Genomic DNA, 22,815 nt, shown 5'->3' on the forward strand with positions numbered 1-22,815 from the left:
AGAAAACGGGTATGCAAAATTATATATGTAGGTGTGTTCAGAACCAGTAAGTACCAGAGCGCAAAGATTGTATTGTAACTCACTCAAAGTGGCGGGGGAGGGGAAGTCCAAAACCTTCCCAGTCAACATTCCGCTTAACAATAAAACTTCAGTAGATCAAAAAGTCAAGACTCCTGTATGTATCTGTGAGTAAGTTAAACACCTTGGCTCCATTCCTTGAGTCTTTCAAGGCTGGGAACACTAGGGGCAATGTTCTCTCTTCCTGGCAAAGTTCAATATAAAGCATTGTTTTGAGTCCCCCATCAGATGAGTTGTACAGCAAAATTCTTTCTAAAAGAATCTAGCTATGTCACTTTCTGAAATCTGGGCTAATGCTGCTAAACGTTGGGAAGGGGGACAAAAGAGCAAGATACCCTTTTAGAGTACTCCTTGGCAAGGAAGGAAAACCCTAGACTGGGTATGTGAGGCCTCTACCAGAAAATGTCTGTTTGTTCTAGCAAGCATTCCTATAGAGCATCTTCATAATGTGTGATTTTTCTCTTCTTGAGTATGTCCAGTATAGTGGGTTATGTTTTTTTTCTCACATATTAGCAGCTTCTGTGTTCATCAGGAGTAAATATCTTTCTGCCAGAAGCAGATAATTAGTTTAGAGTAAACAGAAAATTTTATTCCATTTTTTAAAGTTATACTGGGCTTTAGAAACCCCTCCCTATTGGATATACAATAAGTCAAAGAATACAAGAAGCTGCATAAGTAAGTTTTCATCTGTACTCTTATCATCTCTCTTGCATGTTTTTATGCATGGATTGTTTTGTTTGATACTATTTTCTTACTACATTTGAATGTTAAATGTGCTTGTGTGTTTTGCTATAATATTTGCTACTAAAATTTTAATGCCTTATTATATACGCATGTTTACAAAAAGCAAAATCGCTCTAACGTAAATGTAGACAAGAAAAGAAAACTACTGGTATAGGTTAATTTATAATTCGGAGCGAGATCACCTTTCTGCTTCTATTTGTTTTTTCTTGTAAATATTATCCTGACATTTCTATATATTTAAGTTTTAGGTTTTTAACCTCCACTTTATATAAAAAAAGAGAGAAATGGGTTTGTTTTATTTTGTCATGTGTATTAGTGGAAGTGTTGGGATCAATTCTGTAAGAAATATTCAGCTTCTAAAAATCAGAATACAGATGCCCCACCAAAGGCTGTGAAAGCTGCAAAAATCAATCCCACACCAACCAGGCTCATCCAATGATCAAGAAATCAAGTGAAGGGCAAATCATACCCTCCCCCAGTAAAACCAATAGGAAGGTACTAAGAAACAGGCAAACTCATCCCCAGAACTTCTGATGGGAATAGGATTTACACTCTTGGTGGAATGAGCAGCAGGTCCTGCCTCCAAACTTCAGATACCCTAAGTTTGCCTACAGATCCTGGGGAATCCAGGATCTGGAGAGGGAGACTATGCCATGGAGGTGGCTGATCCCCTTTCATACAGAGGCAGAGCAAGGGAGATTCATGTGTGGATCTTAAGACATAAACTACTTTTACGTAGAGTTTCTACTGAGATTGGATGTGAGATGCCACTGATCTCAATAGAAATTCTGGGTAACCTCCCTGACACATGAGCTCACGTGAAATGGAGCAGAGGAATCTAGAAATTCTGGACAAAAATCTCCCATCATCTGTGCAGAGAGGGGAATTTGTGCCTGGGCTTTCCCCATCCTTGTGGATTTGTTGTCTCTACCAACCCCTGCAGACCCAAATCTCCTGGACTGCTCTTCACAGTCCAGGGGTTTTATGAGTGAGGAGCGGCAGGGAGCAGACAGGCTGGTGGCAGGTGGATGCACCCCTCCTTTTCTTCTCTCAACTGACTTCTCCTCTACAGGGTTCCCTCTCCCTTTAAGGGGAGTCCTCGGGGCAGCTGGCTCCACAATTTTCACTTGTGAGAGTGGGAAAACACTGCGTTCACTAGGAAAACTCGTCCTGTATAACAGAGGATAGGAAGCAGTGGGCACAGCACCCAAACCACACAGATTTCTGGGATGCACTGGAAATGAAAGCTCCAATCCTGCACAAAGGCTCTCAGTGTCTGCTCTATAATTGATGTCTCTTCTGAATGTCACTTTTCAAAGTCATGGTAGACAGTCAGAGGAAACTCACTCAGAGAGAGACCCTGCGAGGGGCTGCCCAGTCACATGCCACTTAGTCCTTCAGAAGCTAAAAAGGGTTGTTAAATCATAGCAATTGAGATGGACTGTCTGATAATATTTGGCTTGGAAGAGAGCAGAATCCACTTTACCTGGTGCTCAAATGCTGATTTTTTGTTCTAATTGAATGATGGGGTCTTGAATGACCTACCTTCTCCCTTGTTTCAGTGAAATTGGCCTCCGCTAGCCAAAGAGTATTTGCTTCTTTTAGAATGTAACCTTTTTTTACTTGTAAGTTGCAGAACAATTTTAACATTTGTAAAAAGTGTAAATGTGCAGGACATGTACATATTTTACAGTAAGTTATTAAACTTAAATGATAAATTACATTAGTAAAATACAGGAATATTAGACATATTCAAGAGTCAGTTCTAAGCTTTTTTACTCGTAAACCTACACTTTTTAATTTAAACATCTACAAACTACAGTGCTGCTATATCCCTCATGATTGCTAATTGCCACTTGTTATTATTGCTGCATTAATAAATTATACATTATTTATGCAAATAATAATATAATGCACATTTAAATGTGTATCAGATAATCTAATATTTTTTTCCCTTTCATTCTTTAGCAATGGCAAGCCGGCAGGTTGACATTGCTACTCAAGGATGGTTCATTGGTCTTATGTGTGCTGTTGCTCTTCTTATCTTGATTTTGCTGATTGTTTGCTTCATAAGGAGGAATAAGGGTGGCAAATATCCAGGTAGGATATACATCAATGTAAACTAAAATAACAACATGCAGGAGAAGTCACACCTGTTAATCAGCTAGTCATAGTGGACATTGACTGCATAACATCATGTGCTAATAGCCAGTTAGAAAGCTTTCTTTGTACCAATTGTTCTAAAGCTATTTCAGAATAAGTTGTACTCAATGCATTACTTAGCCACAGATGTGTCTGGATAGTCACTATGGCGTAGTTTTGTAAGTATAATTCCATAAATAAACTGAGATATACATAGCACACAATTACTAACTATATTGGTTGTTTTGATTTTAGCATGTCATGTTGAGCTGGCTTGCGGTAAAAGGAATCAGTTATTTCAATATGTAACTATAAGAGCCGGAAGTCACTACTCAAGAAGACATGCATTATCATAATTTTACCATCTGAAAATACTACCAAAGATGATTCACATCACCTTGTATAATGGAATATAAACTAAATATGTACCAACTATGAAAACTGTTACTTGCGTAAAAATTTGATACTATAAACCATATACCCATAACTACTATATCAGGATAACATATCAGAATAATAACTAGCAAAACAGTAATGAAAAGACACATACATTATTTTTTAAAAAAACTTGTAAGATTCATAATATAATTTCCCATGGTTTATTGGCATATGTACTATATTCACAATTTATTGGCATATGTACTACAGTAACTCCTTGCTTAACGTTGTAGCTATATTCCTGAAAAATGCTACTTTAAGTGAAATGATATTAAGCAAATCCAATTTCCTCATAAGAATTAATGTAAATGGGGGGTTTAGGTTCCAGGGAATTTTTTTTCACCAGACAAAAGACTATATATACACACACACACACACACACACACACACACACACACACACATATACACAGTATAAGTTTTAAACAAACAATTTAATACTGTACACAGCAATGACAATTGTGAAGCTTGGTTGAGGTGGTGAAGTCAGAGGGTGGGATATTTCCCAGGGAATGCCTTACTGCTAAATAATGAACTAGCACTTGGCTGAGCCCTCAAGGGTTAACACATTGTTGTTAATGTAGTCTCACACTCTACAGGGCAGCACGAATGGAGGGAGGGGAGACAACATGGCAGAGAGAGACAGAGACACACACCATGTGTGAGAGAGAGAGAGACGAGCATTGCCCCTTTAAGTACTCTGACCCCTCTCTAAGTACATTGCCTTTTTAAGTAGATTAGCAAATTGAGATAGCAGCTGCTGCCAGCAAGCCCCTTCCATCCTGAGCCCTGTCGTGTCCCTCCCCCCTGCTCTGTGGGGGAAGAGGGGTGCTAATGTCAGGGTGTCCCTGAATGGAGGGAGGGGGGACACCCTGACATTAGCACCCTTCTTCCCCCCACCTCTGCACAGCAAGCAGGAGGCTCCCGGGAGCAGCTCCAAGGCAGTGGGGGGAGGGACAGCTGAACTGCCCAGCAATTGATAGCCTGCTGGGCCGCTGCTGCACAGGGAACTTAGGGGCGTGAGGAGCTGATGGCGGGGGCTGCCGGTCCACCCAGGTTCCAACCTCCACCAGCTAGCTCCGATGGGCTGCTCTTCCTGCAAGCAGTGGACAAAGCAGGCGGCTGCCAAACAACGTTATAAGGGAGCATTGCACAAGTTTAAACGAGCATGTTCCCTAATTGATCAGCAACATAACAATGAAACAACGTTAACTGGGATGACTTTAAGGGAGGAGTTATTGTATTTAAATATCTATCTTCTATGTTAGTTATTCCTAGGCTTCTGCCACCTTGGTATCAAAGGCCCGAATATTGCAAATATATGTTAATATCTTTACATGAGTTAAATAGCACTAGTCACATGCATAAAGTTAGTTAAATCTCTAAGTGCTTCCAGGATTGGGGCCTCAGTTTACAAAGGAGATATATTTCATTGAAAATAGTATTTTTAGGGAAAATATTTTGAAAAATACAGTTAACTTTGAGAGACAAGATTATGTCAAATTTATCCCCAAATATAGGGGATTTTTTTGCTTGGTTTTGGTTAGTTTTTAAAAAAATAAAGTTACAACAACAAAAATTCTTCCAATAATTAAAAAACTCCAATGGAAACAATTTTTTAAATAAAAATAAACATTCCCTGTGTATTGTTTGTAACCCAGGCATTGCTGCAATTGTGCTAGTGGATAAGAAAGTGAAAACAAATTTGCTAGAAACTGGCTATAATCAAAAACGAAATGAACTAATCATTTTTATTTATTAATATGAGAGAAATGCAGTCAACTGACAGCATAAATAAATAAAACTAATTTATTTAAATTTTAATAATCTAACTTTTTTATTAACCTAGAAAATGAATGCATTTTTAAAATTGGATGTTAAATCTGAAAGTGGCGCTTTTTAAAGACACCATAATAGAGGCCCAACTTCAATGTATACCCCAAATTAAGAAACACAGTAAAAGAACTAAAAAAGAGCCACCGTGGCTTGACAACCATGTGAAAGAAGCAGTGAGAGATAAAAAGACTTCCTTTAAAAAGTGGAAGTCAATCCTAGTGAAGCAAATAGAAAGGAGCATAAATGCTGCTAAATTAAGTGCAAGAATGTAATAAGAAAAGCCAAAGAGGAGTTTGAAGAACGGCTAGCCAAAAACTCCAAAGGTAATAACAAAATGTTTTTTAAGTACATCAGAAGCAGGAAGCCTGCTAAACAACCAGTGGGGCCCCTTGATGATCGAGATACAAAAGGAGCACTTAAAGACGATAAAGTCATTGCAGAGAAACTAAATGGATTCTTTGTTTCAGTCTTCATGGCTGAGGATGTTAGGGAGATTCCCAAACCTGAGCCGGCTTTTGTAGGTGACATCTGAGGAACTGTCACAGATTGAAGTGTCACTAGAGGAGGTTTTGGAATTAATTGATAAACTTAACATTAACAAGTCACCGGGACCAGATGGCATTCACCCAAGAGTTCTGAAAGAACTTAAATGTAAAGCTGCGGAACTATTAACTATGGTTTGTAACCTGTCCTTTAAATCGGCTTCTGTACCCAATGACTGGAAGTTAGCTAATGTAACACCAATATTTAAAAAGGGCTCTAGAGGTGATCCCGGCAATTACAGACCTGTAAGTCTAACGTCGGTACCGGGCAAATTAGTTGAAACAGTAGTTAAGAATAAAATTGTCAGAAACATAGAAAAACATAAACTGTTGAGCAATAGTCAAACATGGTTTCTGTAAAGGGAAATCGTGTCTTACTAATCTATTAGAGTTCTTTGAAGGGGTCAGCAAACATGTGGACTAGGGGGATCCAGTGGACATAGTGTATTTAGATTTCCAGAAAGCCTTTGACAAGGTCCCTTACCAAAGGCTCTTACGTAAATTAAGCTGCCATGGGATAAAAGGGAAGATCCTTTCATGGACTGAGAACTGGTTAATAGACCTGGAACAAAGGGTAGGAATTAATGGTAAATTCTCAGAATGGAGAGGGGTAACTAGTGGTGTTCCACAAGGGTCAGTCCTCGGACCAATCCTATTCAACTTATTTATAAATGATCTGGAGAAAGGGGTAAACAGTGAGGTGGCAAAGTTTGCAGATGATACTAAACTGCTCAAGATAGTTAAGACCAAAGCAGACTGTGACGAACTTCAAAAAGATTGAGCAACAAATGGCAAATGAAATTTAATGTGGATAAATGTAAAGTAATGCACATTGGAAAAAATAACCCCAACTATACATACAATATGATGGGGGCTAATTTAGCTACAACAAGTCAGGAAAAAGATCTTGGAGTCATCGTGGATAGTTCTCTGAAGATGTCCACACAGTGTGCAGAGGCGGTCAAAAAAGCAAACAGGATGTTAGGGATCATTAAAAAGGGGATAGAGAATAAGAGTGAGAATATATTATTGCCCTTATATAAATCGATGGTACGCCCACATCTCGAATACTGCGTACAGATGTGGTCTCCTCATCTCAAAAAAGATATACTGGCACTAGAAAAGGTTCAGAAAAGGGCAACTAAAATGATTAGGGGTTTGGAACGGGTCCCATATGAGGAGAGATAAAAGAGGCTAGGACTCTTCAGCTTGGAAAAGAGGAGACTAAGCGGGGGTCTGATAGAGGTATATAAAATCATGAGTGAGGTGGAGAAAGTGGATAAGAAAAAGTTATTTACTTATTCCCATAATACAAGAACTAGGGATCACCAAATGAAATTAATAGGCAGCAGGTTTAAAACAAGTACAAGGAAGTTCTTCTTCACGCAGCGCACAGTCAACTTGTGGAACTCCTTACCTGAGGAGGTTGTGAAGGCTAGGACTATAACAGCATTTAAAAGAGAACTGGATAAATTCATGGTGGTTAAGTCCATTAATGGCTATTAGCCAGGATGGGTAAGGAATGGTGTCCCTAGCCTCTGTTTGTCAGAGGATGGAGATGGATGGCAAGAGAGAGATCACTTGATCATTGCCTGTTAGGTCCACTCCCTGAGGGGCACCTGGCATTGGCCACTGTCGGTAGACAGGATACAGGGCTAGATGGACCTTTGGTCTGACCCGGTACGTCCGTTCTTATGTTCTTATGTTCTAAAGTGTCCCTTTTAAATCATGTTCAAAAATGGCTGCAACAAAGGACTTTCACTACTGCCAAATGATGTACAGTATCTTGTCCTTCAGTAAAGATATTTTTAAACTACCACATATGTATTTTATTTAGAAGTAACAATCTAAGGCCCCAGATCCTGCCAAATCCATATTACTCATATCCACATAGGTCATTTTGCAGGATCAGGGCCTTAAATATTTAGTCCTAAAGTTTAATGATAAAAATCCCAATTTCAAATATTGTAGTGAAGGAAAAGGAAGATGCACATGCTGATCCAGAAATACAGCCTATGAAAGAAGATGATGGAACGTTTGGTGAATACAGGTAAGCAGCTGACACACAGTTTTCCTTATGTTTCCTGCTTTTGTTACTTTTTGGATTTAGGAATAAAATATAGTTTATAGGAGATGACACTTATTTTATGAAAATGAAATTACAACTCTTTGTAATGGTGCAAATTACTTTGCATTTAATGTTTTACAGAATTAATTATAAATATGTCTTTAATGAGACTGGTAGAAAAATTTAAAACATCAAGAATTATGATTTGCAGTATTATGCTAATTTTATCATATATTTTAGTGATGGGCCATCACTGTAACATTCAGATCCAAATTTGAATTTTGATGTCTCAAAATTAAGGGCATTTCCATACAGAGTTTAGTCTCTCTGGCTCATCTTTAATATATTGAAAAGATCAAATACTTGGCAGCACTTTTGCCCTGTCCTGCAGCACATATAAATGGAAATGTGCTTCTCATATAAACATCGACAACAGTAACTTGTATCCCATTCATTGGAATGCAGGTTCTTTTAAAATTGCTGCCAGTACCAATACAGAAACACCAAAAAAATCAGTTAAATGACAGAGAAGAGGGACTATCGCTCAGGAAAAACACACCACTCTAGAGAATTCAGTGCATGAGATGCAGCAAACTGCTTCAGACCATGCCACTGAGCTGACTGTCATTCTTGCATGCCATTTTGACTGTCATTCTTATAGAAACATGTGAGCTGAATCTCCTTGCAGCACACAAAAAATGCTCTTTAAGGAAGTCTTTTCATAATATTTACATATGGTGTGTTTTAAAGAGAGCTGTAACATGATATTAAATACATTTTGATTTAGTACAGAAAAGGATTTTATTATTTCTTTCACAGGTCAGTGTTACATTTATTGTTCCATAGGTAATATATTCTTTATAATATATTCCTATGTAAATAACATTTTAAAAGACTTTAATTTTTGTATGTAATCGATTCTAGTGCATGGAAAGTCTGTTCTTTCAAATGGGGTTCACTGGACTGTTGTAACATTTTTTGTGTAGCGGAATGTGCATCTCATCTGGCTGGAATAATTTCTATATTTTTCCACTGTTCTGAATGCCAAAGAGCAGTTTCTCTTTACTCCTGCGGCTATTAAAATTATTCTAATCCCTCATAATATTCGCCAAGTCAGTACAAAAACATTTTAAACTTGGTGTTTGTTTTTAATTTTAGATGCCTATTGGGTTAATTTAGTTGATTTTAGCTGACAAAAATGAGAGACTGAAAGCATTGGCTGGAAACAGGCATAATACAAACAAGTACTATACAAGCTTCTCTATACAGTCCAGCTACTGTATCTGACTTCTAATTTACAGCCCCTCTGCTTTTCTATTCCTGGACATTTCTTTAGCAGAAACTGACATTGATGCAGAACTGTGCCAAATTATGTGATGGCTTTGTGATTTTGACAAATACTCAGTCAGGTCTAGGATGAGACCAGTGAATTTGCTTTTTATGTGTGACATGTACCAGGGTCTGAATGTATGTATCCATATTTAAATGGCTTGTATGTTAACCAACAGAACCATCTAGTGCTTTGTTAAATGGTTTTATAATGCATTTTAAGAAAGATATTACCAACCCATTGTGTGGTGAATATGGAGAATAACATGTGCAACTTCTATAATTGTTCACAGGAAGGGAGTTGCTCATCTAATTCACCATGCAGAAAACTTCTTTCTAAAATGAATTTCTGAGCCATTAGTCTATGACGGGCTTTCCTCTTTTTCTCCTTAGAGACAGGGCATCTACAGCAACCAGTCAGACTGCAGAAGATGTTTTGGCTCCCTCTCTGCAGCTCAGCATCAGTGCAGCCAATTAGTTCCCAGTTTCCCTCTGCCTCACACAGTTCTGGTCATGGTGCAATGCTTCTTTTTGAGGAAAGGTGGTTTAGGTTCTTCCTAAAAATTTCTCTAAGAATTTGAGTATTTTGAATTTTTCATCACTTCAGGTCCATGTCTATGTGGACAATAAAGAAATTGGACAAAGACAGGAAGGGAAAAGGTAACTGTGCCACCAAACTCCTGAAGCAGACCCTGGCTTTACCAAAGCAGCGTCTGTGAAATCTGAGCAATCCAACTTGTCCAGAAGATCAGCAGATGAATCATCCAGGACCAGATCAGAAGCCCTCTCCTCCATGACCATGGCTAAGCAGTCTTCAAAGCTCTCAAGGGTTAATTCCCTTTCCTGTTCCCTCTGCCAGGATGTAAAGAGATCAGATGAGTGGAAATCCAGGGATGGCTCTGGACATCATGTTTCTCAGCAACAGATAATGGGGACAGAGGAGGGGTTAGATTCTCAGGCAGGATGGCATTCCCCCTTTCAGCAAAGGTTCAGCCGGGCCCTGGTTTGCGGGTCACTGGCAGGACAATGTTCCTCACTCCAGCCATGCCCCAGACCACAGCTCAGATTCAGTGGACAACCACGGGTCCCATCGCAAGATGGTAAGACCTTCTATTACTACTACTACTACAACTCATTTCTCTGATTCTGACAAAAGTTCACTAATGAGAGCTGTAATATTGCCTGAGATTACTACCATTTTAAAGGATGCAGTTGCCGTGGCCAGGCACAGTATTGCTTCTGCTACGCAGGCTGGACCGCTCCAGTAAAGAATTCCAGGGTACCACATACAGCAGTTGCACTGGTTTCCCCTGAAGCAGCTGGGCACAAGTCCCAGGTCTTGGTCTCTGAAGGTATGGACAATTTAAACATGCTAGCAGCTTCCAAGAAAGAGGAGTCTAAGGCTAACAGGGCATTTGAGGATGAGTCACCCTCGGAAGGTGGGGAAGTGTCTTCTGCTTGTTCTGTGGAAGAACAAGAGGAGCCTGAACCTGCACGTAAATTTAACATGGAGAATCAATATTACTTATTCAAGTATATTAAGAGAGTACTAAAGCTAAAAAAACCCAGTTCTGAAGAGCCTTCAGAAGAATTGCCTATCCTGTCTGAAGAGGACAAGGTGGATAAGGCCCTTTCCATCCATTCAGCAGTGCAAAAACTGGTCTGTAGAACTTGGAGTGATCCTGGGGCAAAACATGTAGCCCCAGCTGTTCTATGTAAGCTATATCCTCTTCCAGCAGGTAAAGCTTCTCTGGGGGGGGAGGGGCTTACCCAAGGTAGATTAAGCAGTGGTCACTGGTGATACTAAATCTTCTTTGCCTGTTAGTGTGGATGCTGTCCCCAAAGGTCCTACTGATAGAAAGGTTGAGGCTGTGATTAAAAGATCTTTCAATTTAGCTACAGCCCAACTTGGAGCCTCCATCTATTCCACCTGTGCTACTAGAGCCTTACTAGTCTGGCTGGAGGAAGAATTAGCCAGAGATAAAAAGGAAGGGGTCCCAGCCAGCGCCATGCCGAGAACACAGTATCTGTGTAGAATTGCAGCTAATTTCATTCACGATGCAGCAGAGGATTTTCTTAGACTCACAGTTAAAAATATGGCCTGCCTCACAGGAGCCAGGAGGTCCATCTGGCTACGTCCCTGGTCCTCAGAATTGGTATAAAATATCAGCTGTTATCTTTACCATACAAAGGAGGCATGTTATTTGGAGATTCCTTGGACCAGGCCCTTAAGGGTTTCTCAGAGCACAAGTGTTCCCTCCATCACCTGAAAAAGAAAAGATCCTTTCCCGTCTCTTCACTTCCTTATCCTCAAAAATGTCAGACTCCCTGTTGTTCTCCAGCTAAATTTAAAGGGGGGGAGGGAAAGTATGGGGTCTCTCAATCCTTTCGTGCCAACAAGTCTGGTTTTCAAGGAGACAGTAGATCCATCAAGAGGAGCCTTCTGACTTTATAGGGCTGTTTCCCAGTCTCCCAAGAGCCAAAAAAGATGGAAGAAGTTGACATATTCAGTGACTGGACTATGATACTGGACATGTGGATCCTTTTGATAGCCCTAAATGGATACAGCACAGAATTTGTAGAAACGCCCTCCCTTCCTACTGAATTCCGTCTCTGTTCCACAGGAAAAAGCAGAGTGTTTTATCAACTCTCTCTCATTTGTTATCAGCCAAGGCTGTGATTTCAAGCCCTACTGAACAAAAAAATCTAGGTATCTACTCTCTGAATTTCATAGTCTTCAAATAGAGACCAGTTCTGGACTTCAGGTGACTCAATCTATTTGTAATAAATTAAAAACTGAGTAATCCAGAACTCTCTTCACAGCATAATAGCCAGGAGATATCAGTAAATCCACAAGATGCTTATATACTAGGCACATCACTATAGATCACCAGTATCTCAGTTTTTATTTTATCAATGAGCACCATCTTCAGTATCAGCCCTTCCATTCACTTTGATTTCTGGCCCTACAGTGTTCTCAAAGGTCATGGCAGAAGTGGCTGTAAGAAGGCACAATCCCATATAGAAAGAATTAACTGTCTCAAAGCAAGGTGCAAAGGATTCTACCACAAATTAATACTTTCCAGAAAGGTCACAGATGTCAGATTTAAGAAGATTCATTGTCCCATTCATATTCTAGTCTTCTTAGTATCCTGTACAGATGTGATGTCTTGGACTGTTTTCAGTTTAGACCTCTTCAATTGTGATTTCTCTGTATGAGGGCACACATGAGCTGGTTTAGCCTCTTCGTTGGTGAATGTATTTCCTGCCAGATGAATCCAATGAAGGGAATGCCACTTCAGGAAACCCAGCAGCACATGCACACCTGCTCTTATGGGAAACATACCTGGACCATCACAAAGTAGAAATGAAATTGAGTCCCTCCAGAAAGCTATTTTATATCAACATACTGTAGTTAAGCACAGTCAGGAAATACCTGTGCCTCTTCTGACTCTTGGAAGAAGATTAGTCTAGGTCAGTATGCTGTGAACAGAAAATGTCTTAGTAGTGACACAAGAACTAAGCAGGAAGTATGAGAAATTAGTGACTGTGTAAAGAGACCTGAAGTCAGAGACTATACAAGGATCTCCTGTTCCCCTCAGTGCAAAAGTACCAAAGAGGTGCCAATCTTGCAGACGAAGCCAAATTTCTATCCTAGGCAGAATATTCATTACTCCAGGGAAGTGGGAATTTTATCCACATCTGCAAACCTGCTGATTCACAGGTGGGGAAAGGTCATAAGTGCACATTCATCACTCAAGACAATAGAAAACTTCCAAGCTTCTTCAGTCAGTACAACTTGTTTGATTCTTTCTGTTCTCTTGACCCAGAGATTGCTGTACCATATATTTCCACCAATCCCACTTCTGTAAAAGGTGCTCAAAAAGACCATACAGGACAAGGCCTATACAGTAGTAAGAGTGCCAGTGTGGTCATCCCAGGGATGGTCTGGAGATGTATGTCTTAGTGTTCCTCTGCCTGTTTTCCACAACAGCTTGACCCACAAGCAAATGTTTCAACCAGACATCCACACCTGGACTGTGAGAGACTTGCTTGGGAATGGTTGACTCTGAGTGCTTTATTTTATTGGATAAGGCATTGCAATCCTTCTTTATTCTCCAGGATGGTCAGCATTGGGGATATATTTTAAGGCTTACAATATCATTTTCCTCTGTTGCAGTTTCAGGGTTTTCAACTAAGAAGATGTCTTTTGTATCCTGGATTTCTTGATAAATGGAGTAGCTTTTGACCTTGTAGCTTAAGATGTATTTTATAGAATTCCCAGTGGGGAATTACCTCCGCATTGTTGAATTGGTTTTGGTGAGTCTTGCTTTGTCCCCACTTACACTTACACTTTGAGGAATATTAATTTGAATCTTAAATTTCTTCATCACTTTTCTTTTGAATCACTGCTTTTGACTTCTCTGTTAGAAGTCTTTTTTTCCCTAGTAATCATAGTATCAGGTGGGAGGGTCAGTGAATTGTCTGCTATTTCTTGTAAATTTCCCTAATATTTTACTTTCACAAAGAAGAATTCTTTCTAAGAATGGTTCCTTGACACTTGTCAAATGTTTCATCTGATCTTCACTTAGAACAAGAGCTAAAACTTCCTATTTTTTTCCTGTTTCTGCCACAGTTGAAAAAAAGCTGTGGTATTGCTGAGATGCTAAGAAAACCTATCTAGACAAAACCATTTGTTTTATTTAGTGAGATTAAGGAAAGGTAGTAAAATCTCTAAAATCTGCATAGGCTTCTGGATTGATTTATACACGTCTAGTGTACAGAGAAGGAGTTCCTTATCCCTTTCATCTTCAGACCACTTGACTTGGCATCATGAGCAGAAGGGGAGGGGGAGTGTCTGCAGGTCAGGTTTACAGTGAGGCCATACCTATCTAAGGTATTTATATGGCCTCTTATACCCAATCATTTCAGGCTGTTGATCTGAGGGCACAGAAAAAGGAATTTATTCCCTACAAACTTCATTTTCTGCATCCTCATATCCATCAGCCCGGAATGTCTCCCCCTTCTAGTCTGTTTAGCATTACTCTGCATGTAAGAGTTATGCTAGAAGTGAAAGAAGTTGCGTGTTACCAACTGGATGTTGCTAACCATATTTTGAGTTATTTTGCATGTCTATGACTATGGAAGAATCTACTGGGAATTGATTGGCTGCTGAGCTGTACAGAGAACACAAAAACCTCTTCTGCATTCTGACTGGTTGCTGCATGTACCTAATTCTAGGGAGGAATGACTAATATTTAGACACAGAAAAGATTTGCAGGTAATACATTCCTTTAAAAAAATTTGATGAACTTGTGAAGCTGTCCTGTGTACTTCACCTTTCTAATGTGTTTTCTTCAAATATTCTTAAATTCACTACAGTGAAGCTCTTCGTTGTCACCTCCCCTCTTTTTCACTCATCTCAACCATCAGCTGCAAGTTTGCTATTTGTTTCATGAAACCAGGAAGAAAAATAAATTAGTTTTTTAATATGATTGTTGCCATTTTATTCAAGATATTTAATTCATGTTTCCAAAATATGCCTTTTAATTTTAAAGAGCAAAGGTTCCTAATATAAGATAATAGGGGAAAATGTCTAGCCATCCATTAGTATCAGTCTTTATTAAATAGCTAGGAACTTAAGGTTTGGTTCTAGCACAACAAATAGCACGCGTGTCATTGGACTTACTATGATAGCAACTTCATCTCAGTGCAAAATCCATACATGTTCACACCTATTATTTTGTTCCTGTTAGTTATTGTCTCAATGTTAATTATATGTAGTGTGTGTGCAAAACATTTCAAAATACTGGTTTTAAATTTTTCACTACAAATTTTTTCAGTAAATTTGTAATTTATTTTCATGTTAAAAATTACAATAGGTAACTATAAGTCAGTGAATAAAATCATTAGTAAAGAAAGAAAGAGAGGATTTTATGATCTGTTATGATTGTATTTTGGAATAGTTTTATGAAGCTCCATAAACAAGAAGAGCAAGCCTCACAGATACTACATCAGAATTTCTGGCTTTAGAAATCTGTTTTTGCAGAGAGTTATTAAGCATTCTAAAGCTGATATTCTATAGCTCTTTGGGCTTCAGAATTCATAATGAGACAATGCAGCTGTTTTGTGCAATATGCTTCTTGGCAACACATTGAAAACTCATTCATTTTCCCCAGAGCACCAGGGTCCCTTCTCTGTTTTGCACCCCCAGGGTTATAAAAGCAGTGTATGAAACATGAGTATTCTCATGTCCTCTCCGTCTACCCCTCCATCTCTCATTTTCCCTTCTTTCCTTCCCTTTTTCACTCCCTCACCCTCACTTTCTCTCCCTTCCACCAAAAATTTAGTAGTTACTCATCTAAGCACAAGTCTTGACCATAATCCAGGTTGATAAAAATCACATTATTCTAACTTTCCCTCCTCCCAAATGAGGAGTGGAAGGCTCCCTGGGTACCCCAACTGCTTTTTCCACTGCCAGTACTTTGGCAGAACTTCTTACTGTACTTCTGTGGTGCAAAAAGGGAGGGAATCCCCATGCCCAGATTTGATTTTTGCATATGCTGTAACTGTGCATTCACGCCAGCGTCCACCTCCATGCAGGTACACTCCTGTGTAAATCTGCAGTTTTGTTTTGTTTGTTTGTTTTAATTATACAGACAATAGAATCTGCATCCTTACTAGCATATAGAAAAATCACAGACCCAATGCAACCAACTGTGTAAGTATTTTTTCATTATTTAGATTATAAATAAATTTTGTAACCCCGTCCCCAATAAAATTAAACAAATATAAGTTACATAAAGGAACTTATAAGTCAAAAGATCCTGTTTTGTTTTGTAGGAACTACAATAATTGTATGAAGTCAGTGCTGTTACAAATGTTTATGATACAATTTTATAAAGTATTTCTTATTTACTTGTATGCCCTAAAGTAATGAACTGAGCTACCTGTGCTCACGTGTTATTCTGCACAGAGTTCTTCAGTTAAGTCCAAATATTTTGTTATCATAGAATTTTAAGTAAAAGGTGTTACAATGGAATAGGAAGCAATAAATAGTTTCTCCATGAGCTTTCTTTGCTGCTTATTGTACCAGGCTGTGTAAAATTCAGTGCCATAAATACCATCATTGTTGCTCATTGCCAGTTGTCATCCCACAGTGAGTAAATTTAAACAAAAAAAAGATTCAAAGACTTTGGCAAAGTGTTAAGCTAACTGAAGCACAGCTCACAAAATATTTGGATCTGTAGGTCAGCAAGATTCTTACTAGGTGATAAGTTTGTTGTTTGAGCATAAGAATGAAATTGATCATATGCTGTATAGTACAGAACTTTTAAATGATTTACATTCTGAACTCTTGAGAAGCAAATTATCATCTTTTTCTCATTTTTAAATTGGACAGAATTTCTGGAACAACTAAAGACTCTTTTGTGCAGTGCTTATCAGCATTAACAAAACAAAATAGTTATATATGCAGTAACAATTTGGTTACATTTAAAGGTTTGTTGTGTTATATGGATTGTTTTATCCTGAAAATATTGCAGTTGACATGATCATGTAAATGTTGACCAAGATTTTCACAAATGGGTGCTGAAAGTTAGGATACATGCTGAAAACACTGCTCTACATCCAAAATGCTTCTGAAATAAATGTAGTCAAACTTTACTAATTCTGGGTCACTGAGAACGAAAATGATGCTTAAAATTGTTGATTGGCTCTAGTTTTCAAGATATGCTATTGGGTCAGGATATACGACCCTTGACTTGGGAATGGCGGAGGATAAGTGAGTTATAGAGGGAAGGGATCTCAATTTAAACCAGAAATGACTAAAATACATCTTTGACTGGATCTATGAATAAATCTATGACTGGGTTTGGAGAGTACTTGCTTTTTAGGCAAAACAATGAATGATGCAATCTGAAGCTGGTATTGCGTCATACATGATATGGATTGCATCATGTTATTCCTAGAAGTCATGGATGATGCAATCATAACGAAGCTTACATCACTCTGCTGAACAAATTGCCCTATATCAGCTCTAGAAATCATACAGTGTCATGCTCTCTTATTTGTCAGTGTTTGATTTTGCAAAGGGACACATTTCTGTTTAGCCAAAGTGAGCAGAGATGCCTCGTACTTGTGTGAACAGTGCAGATAACTTCTGCTATGTTTGTGGTGAAGTGACTTTTGCATCACAAAAGCGCAGTATAACCACTATGGTTAAGAAAGCCTATTGCCTTTATTTTGGCTGCAAAATTGGAGATCAGGACAGGAGGTGGCCCCCACACATATGCTGCAACACTTGTGCAACAAATCTTCGCCAGTGGTTGAACAGGAAAAGGAAGTCTATGCCTTTTGCAGTGCCAATGATTTGGAGAGAGCCAACAGATCATACCAGCAATTGTTACTTCTGCATGGTGCCTCCAGTTGGGAAAGGTGTGTCAAAGAAAAAGTGGACTGTGCATTATCCAAACATTCCATCAGCTATATGCCCAGTACCCCACAGAGAAGGACTGCCGGTTCCTGATGCACCAGAATCATTCTCATTTGGGTCAGACGAGGAAGAGGAAGAGGATGAAACTTCTGGTCCTGAACCATCAATGTCACAGGACCCACATTTCCTCCCATCCTTCTTCTCTGAACCACACCTCATAACACAAGGTGAACTGAATGACTTTGTCAGGGATTTGGAACTACCCAAGAGTAAGGCAGAGCTGTTGGGCTCCAGACTACAGCAGTGGAATCTCCTGGCGGGTGATGTTAGGGTTTCCATGTTCCGTGACCGTCAAAAGGATCTTGTCCCATTCTTCTTCATGGAAGGTGATCTTGTAGCCTGCAACAACATCGATGGTGTGATGGCAGCCCTCAACATCATTCATGATCCAGATGAGTGGAGACTGTTCATTGATTCATCGAAGACGAGTCTTAAAGCTGTTTTACTGCATAATGGCAATGCTTTGCCATCAATTTCAGTTGGTCATGCAGTCCATGACAACATGAAACTTTTGAGGTGGATAAACTATGACCAACATCAGTGGCAGCTTTGTGGCGATTTGAAGGTTGTTGCTTTCTTGCTTGGTCTGCAGACTGGATACACAAAGTACTGCTGTTTTCTCTGCGAATGGGATAGACGTGCAAGAGATTCCCACTACATCAAGAAAGACTGGCCACTCCCACAGTCATTGGAGCCTGGGAGGAAAAGTGTTCAGCATCCACCACTTGTTGAATCAAGGAAGATTTTGTTACCCCCCTTACACATCAAGCCGGGTCTGATGAAGAACTTTGTCAAGGCCATTGACAAAACACAAGCAGCTTTCAAGTACCTCCGTGGAAAATTTCCAAGGTTAAGTGAAGCTAAGATAAAGGAAGGTGTCTTTGTTGGTCCTCAGATTCGTGAACTTCTTCGAGGTGCTGCATTTGACCATGCACTGCGTGGCAAGGAAAAGACGGCATGGAAAGCCTTCCAGTTAGTGGCAATACATTTTCTCGGAAACAACAAGGCAGACAACTACAGGTTGTTGGTGGAAAACCTCCTCAAGGCATACAAAAGTCTTGATTGCAACGTGTCACTAAAGATACATTTTTTGCACTCTCATCTAGATTTTTTTCCACTGAACTGCGGAGCAGTGAGCGACGAGCACGGCGAGCGATTTCACCAGGACATTGCAACAATGGAGAAACGCTATCAGGGCAAATGGAGCCCATCAATGCTTGCAGACTATTGCTGGACAGTGACAAGAGATGCTCCATTTAATGAATACAAGAGACAAGCCAAGAAGCGCCGAGTAGACACTGAATAAGACTAAACTATGTACATAATAGTTTTTTGCCTTTTGTTTCATAATAAATTTTATTTATATAACCCTTTTGGTGATTTTTAAAGTGTTACATAAAGAGGACAGGTGAAATATTATCATGTAAAGCAACCATAAACACATGAAAAGACCTAGGTTTACAATTTATGATTAAAACTCTACTATCTACACAATATACATAGACATAAAATGTAAAAACTTAAATATCTTAGAAACAGTAGCCAATCAGTTGTTTTAATTGTCATATTTGAATTCAGCACATCAAAATACATAATAAATAGCACATTTTATCTCTGAAGCAGACGACTTCTCAAAAATTGTAGACCAGTGAAATCAGTCCCCTTTAATTTGTCTCAAGCTAAATGCCCAAAATTTGAGAGACCCCCAAATCGCCAATCATTTTGGAAAATTTAGGAGCCTGTGTACAAGAGGTGACCTGATTTCTAAAGGAGTTGAGGGCCTAGATTCAGTGGGAACTACTGGCTGCTCAGCACCTTTGAAAATCAAACCACTTATTTAGATGTCTAAATATACATTTGCGAGCCTATCTTCAGGCATCTCTATTTATAAATCTTGGCAGTAATTCTTACTCACCCCAATCTTTATTCCAGTGAATTCCCAGTGAAATCAGCATACTGTACCTCACTGTTCTCACTGTATTAAATGCACATGTATATACGAACAGAATATATTTTATTGTGCTGACTCATTAGCTATTTAAAGACATTACAATAAGCAAGTTTGCATGCTTCACTGAGAACCTCACAAAAGCATGTAATATTTTCTGACTGAGTAGCTTGATTTTACATTAGTATAAAATGACTGCTGGCTCTTCTGCTGGTACTATACTATGTATTTTCATTTATATCTTTGTATTTTGTAACTGTAACCCTGTTTTTTGCATTGCATCATGTATGTCAAAAGTTTAAATTATATTTACATTTCAGCCAAGATTATCTGAACATTTGGAAACAGATACATTCATAATCTCTGATACTTCCTTCGTTCTTGAACAGGATTTTCATACTAGATATACCACAAAATTATGCAGGATCTCATTTTGCACTTGTAAAATGTCAATCTAGAAATGAATTGAGCTGCCTAATATTTATGGAGCAGTCACTATATGTGACTAACAACTTGTCAGGTCTTAGGCCTGGTCTACCCTGGGAGGCGGTGGGAGGAATCAATCTAAATTACGCAACTTCAGCTACGTGAATAACGTAGCTGAAGTCGACGCACTTAGATCTACTTATCATGGTGTCTTCACTGCAGTAAATCGACAGCTGACGCTCTCCCGTCAACTCTGCCTGCACCTCTCACCCTGGTGGAGTACCGGAGTTGACAGGAGAGCGCTCGACGATCGATTTATCACGTCTAGTCTAGACACGATAAATCGACCCCACTGGATCGATCGCTGCCCATCGATCCAGTGGGTAATGTAGACAATGTGGCGCAAGAAACTCTTTTTTTTTTTTTTCTGTTTTCACACCACATGTTATGCAGCAAGTGGTGGTTATGGATTAAATGCTTTAGAATTAAACAAGAATTAAACTGGAAGATCACACATGCAGTATTCATTGCTAACTGCAGTTACATAAAGACCATTGCAAACTCCACAACAGTATTTCAGAAAAAAAACAGGTTCCTGAAAATTGAAGTGGTGAATGTATCTGTCTCCTAGACAGAAGTTCTAATGCAAACATTTTTGACCAAATTCACAAATGTGAGCTATATGTCATGAGAGAATGGAAAAAGGAGGGTGAAGAGATAGTCTCCCATGTGGATACTCAACAGATTTAAAATATACATATGTTTGTTTCAGCAGATATAGTAATATTACCAGGAGAAATGAGGCTGACTAGAAGATCTAGCCATATAAAGCTTAATTAGGCTGTAGCCTGTCTGACTGTGGATCTGTCGCTTGCATTCAGATATTTGACTGAAATGGAAAAGATTAATACAGTATTATTGCAGCATGATATAGTGCTACTCAGAAGTGCTGTGTTGCATCTTAAGTTGATTCAGAACATACATTTGTAGTGTTTGGTGAAAATGGCTAAATCACATTATTGTTAGCTAGCTAAAAGGATATTCAAGTATAAGATGTGTAAATATACCGTTCCCTCCTCATCCTGACAAATATAATGCCCTGCCAAAATGAGAGATTCAACAAGAAACAACTCAGGATGCTGGCTGTGTATGTAATTACAGGCGTTTGCATGCATGATGTACCATGAGCCCACCACACCCACTGCCAACTCTGTTTTTGTGAGCAGTCCTGCTGTTCAAATTGAAGAGTAGAATTCTTGTCATTGTTAATACCTTGTATGCTTATGACACCAAAGCAGGCAGAAAAAATGGATGATATTATTTGGATCCTCATGCCATGTATGTCTAGGTAGCCACAAATGAAACTCCTTTGTCACTTGACTTTTTTATTCTAACATTAAATCCTTAAATGCACATATATGATACAATTGCACACCTCCTCTCTGTCTATGTGTACATATAAAAACAAATACAGTGATGTATTTATTTGTAAATATAGGTCTGCATATAGATAACAGATTTTCTTAAGGTGCAGCCACTTGGGATGTTCTGAAGCCTAAATAGAGGAGGTGATAATGTAAAAAGTATCTTGTCTGATAGAAAGTTGGCTTAATGGTTTGTAATGATGGTAAAGTGCATTTCAGCAGAATATTAATCAACAGAATCAATATCTGTGTGCTCTTGTGCATGCTGTACAACAATACATTCTTGGTTATTATATGATGATATCCCTTCAAATAAGAATGGAAAACAGATATCGTGAACAATTAAATAATTTACTAACAGGAATTGTGCAGCTAATTCAAAACATCATTGCTGAATATATGTCCAAAGTTAACAAGCCATTCTGGGTTAGTATGGCACAATGTAAGTTTTGCTTTTCCTAGTATCAGTTTATTTTTCACCCCCGTAATTTGTGAATCTGTGAATAAATAAATAAAACACATTTGTTGACCCCTTCTATGCCCTATATGCATATGGGCTTGAGTATTTTATTATATGTTCAAGTTAGATTTTTGCATTTGAATGTGCAGCTTAACCCAATGGTTACTAAGTAGGAGGTCACAGCTTGAACTACTGCTGAAGTCTTCAGCTTCAAGGTCATCCACAGCCTTTTTAATGGTGAGGGAAAGCCAAATCTAAACACAGCCCAGCAAAGTCTGTTGCACTAGATTTGGACCCTATCATATGTAAATTGTATTTGAGTGAGGAGTATAATAGAGAGTTAACCTTCTAAGCAATGAAAACAGACTTTTTCTATGTGCATACACCCACAGGATGGTGGTAGCAAAGATAAAAGAAACAGGGTAAAGCATTTCTTCCATAACTGCAAAAAAAAAGTTTAAAATATTTCTAAGATCTTTAGCACGCTTTAAACTGCCCTGTGTTATCAGTATTCAACTAAATAGTTTCGATGTCTGAACATATTGAATGCTTTAGCAATTATAAGCTCAAATTCCTATTAAATGAATACTGATCATTATCAGGATATGGACTCTGCTTTTCTTCTTAGGCTATTTTCATTTGTTTCTTCTGCACCCTTTTAATGGAATATATAGGTCTCTTGAAAGGTAAGGTTGAAAATTGCAAGCCTAGCCTGCATAATGTAACAAATTATTGAAATGCAGCACTTTTTTTTTCTTTTTTACTAGATAAAAATCAATAGATTTCATTTAACCGAATTCATTCTTCATTCATATTCAAGAAATCAGTGAATTACAAAGTTTAACAGACTAACTTCATAGCACAGCATAAGCTTTTTCTTTGAAGAA

General features: G+C 38.6%; 1 protein-coding gene across 1 annotated transcript in view; it reads left to right on the forward strand.

Moving 5' to 3' along the window:
• The window catches only part of NRCAM (neuronal cell adhesion molecule), a gene marked incomplete in the record, with an annotated part of 187,587 nt that overhangs the window by 162,107 nt on the left and 2,665 nt on the right, over nucleotides 1-22,815 (forward strand). The window contains 3 exon segments of the mRNA XM_034769450.1: nucleotides 2,791-2,922; nucleotides 7,751-7,829; nucleotides 22,603-22,614. Of these exon segments, the coding sequence (XP_034625341.1) occupies nucleotides 2,791-2,922; nucleotides 7,751-7,829; nucleotides 22,603-22,614 (223 nt within the window).

The sequence above is a fragment of the Trachemys scripta genome, chromosome 1 (assembly GCF_013100865.1).
Source record: "Trachemys scripta elegans isolate TJP31775 chromosome 1, CAS_Tse_1.0, whole genome shotgun sequence".
Lineage (NCBI taxonomy): Eukaryota > Metazoa > Chordata > Testudines > Emydidae > Trachemys > Trachemys scripta.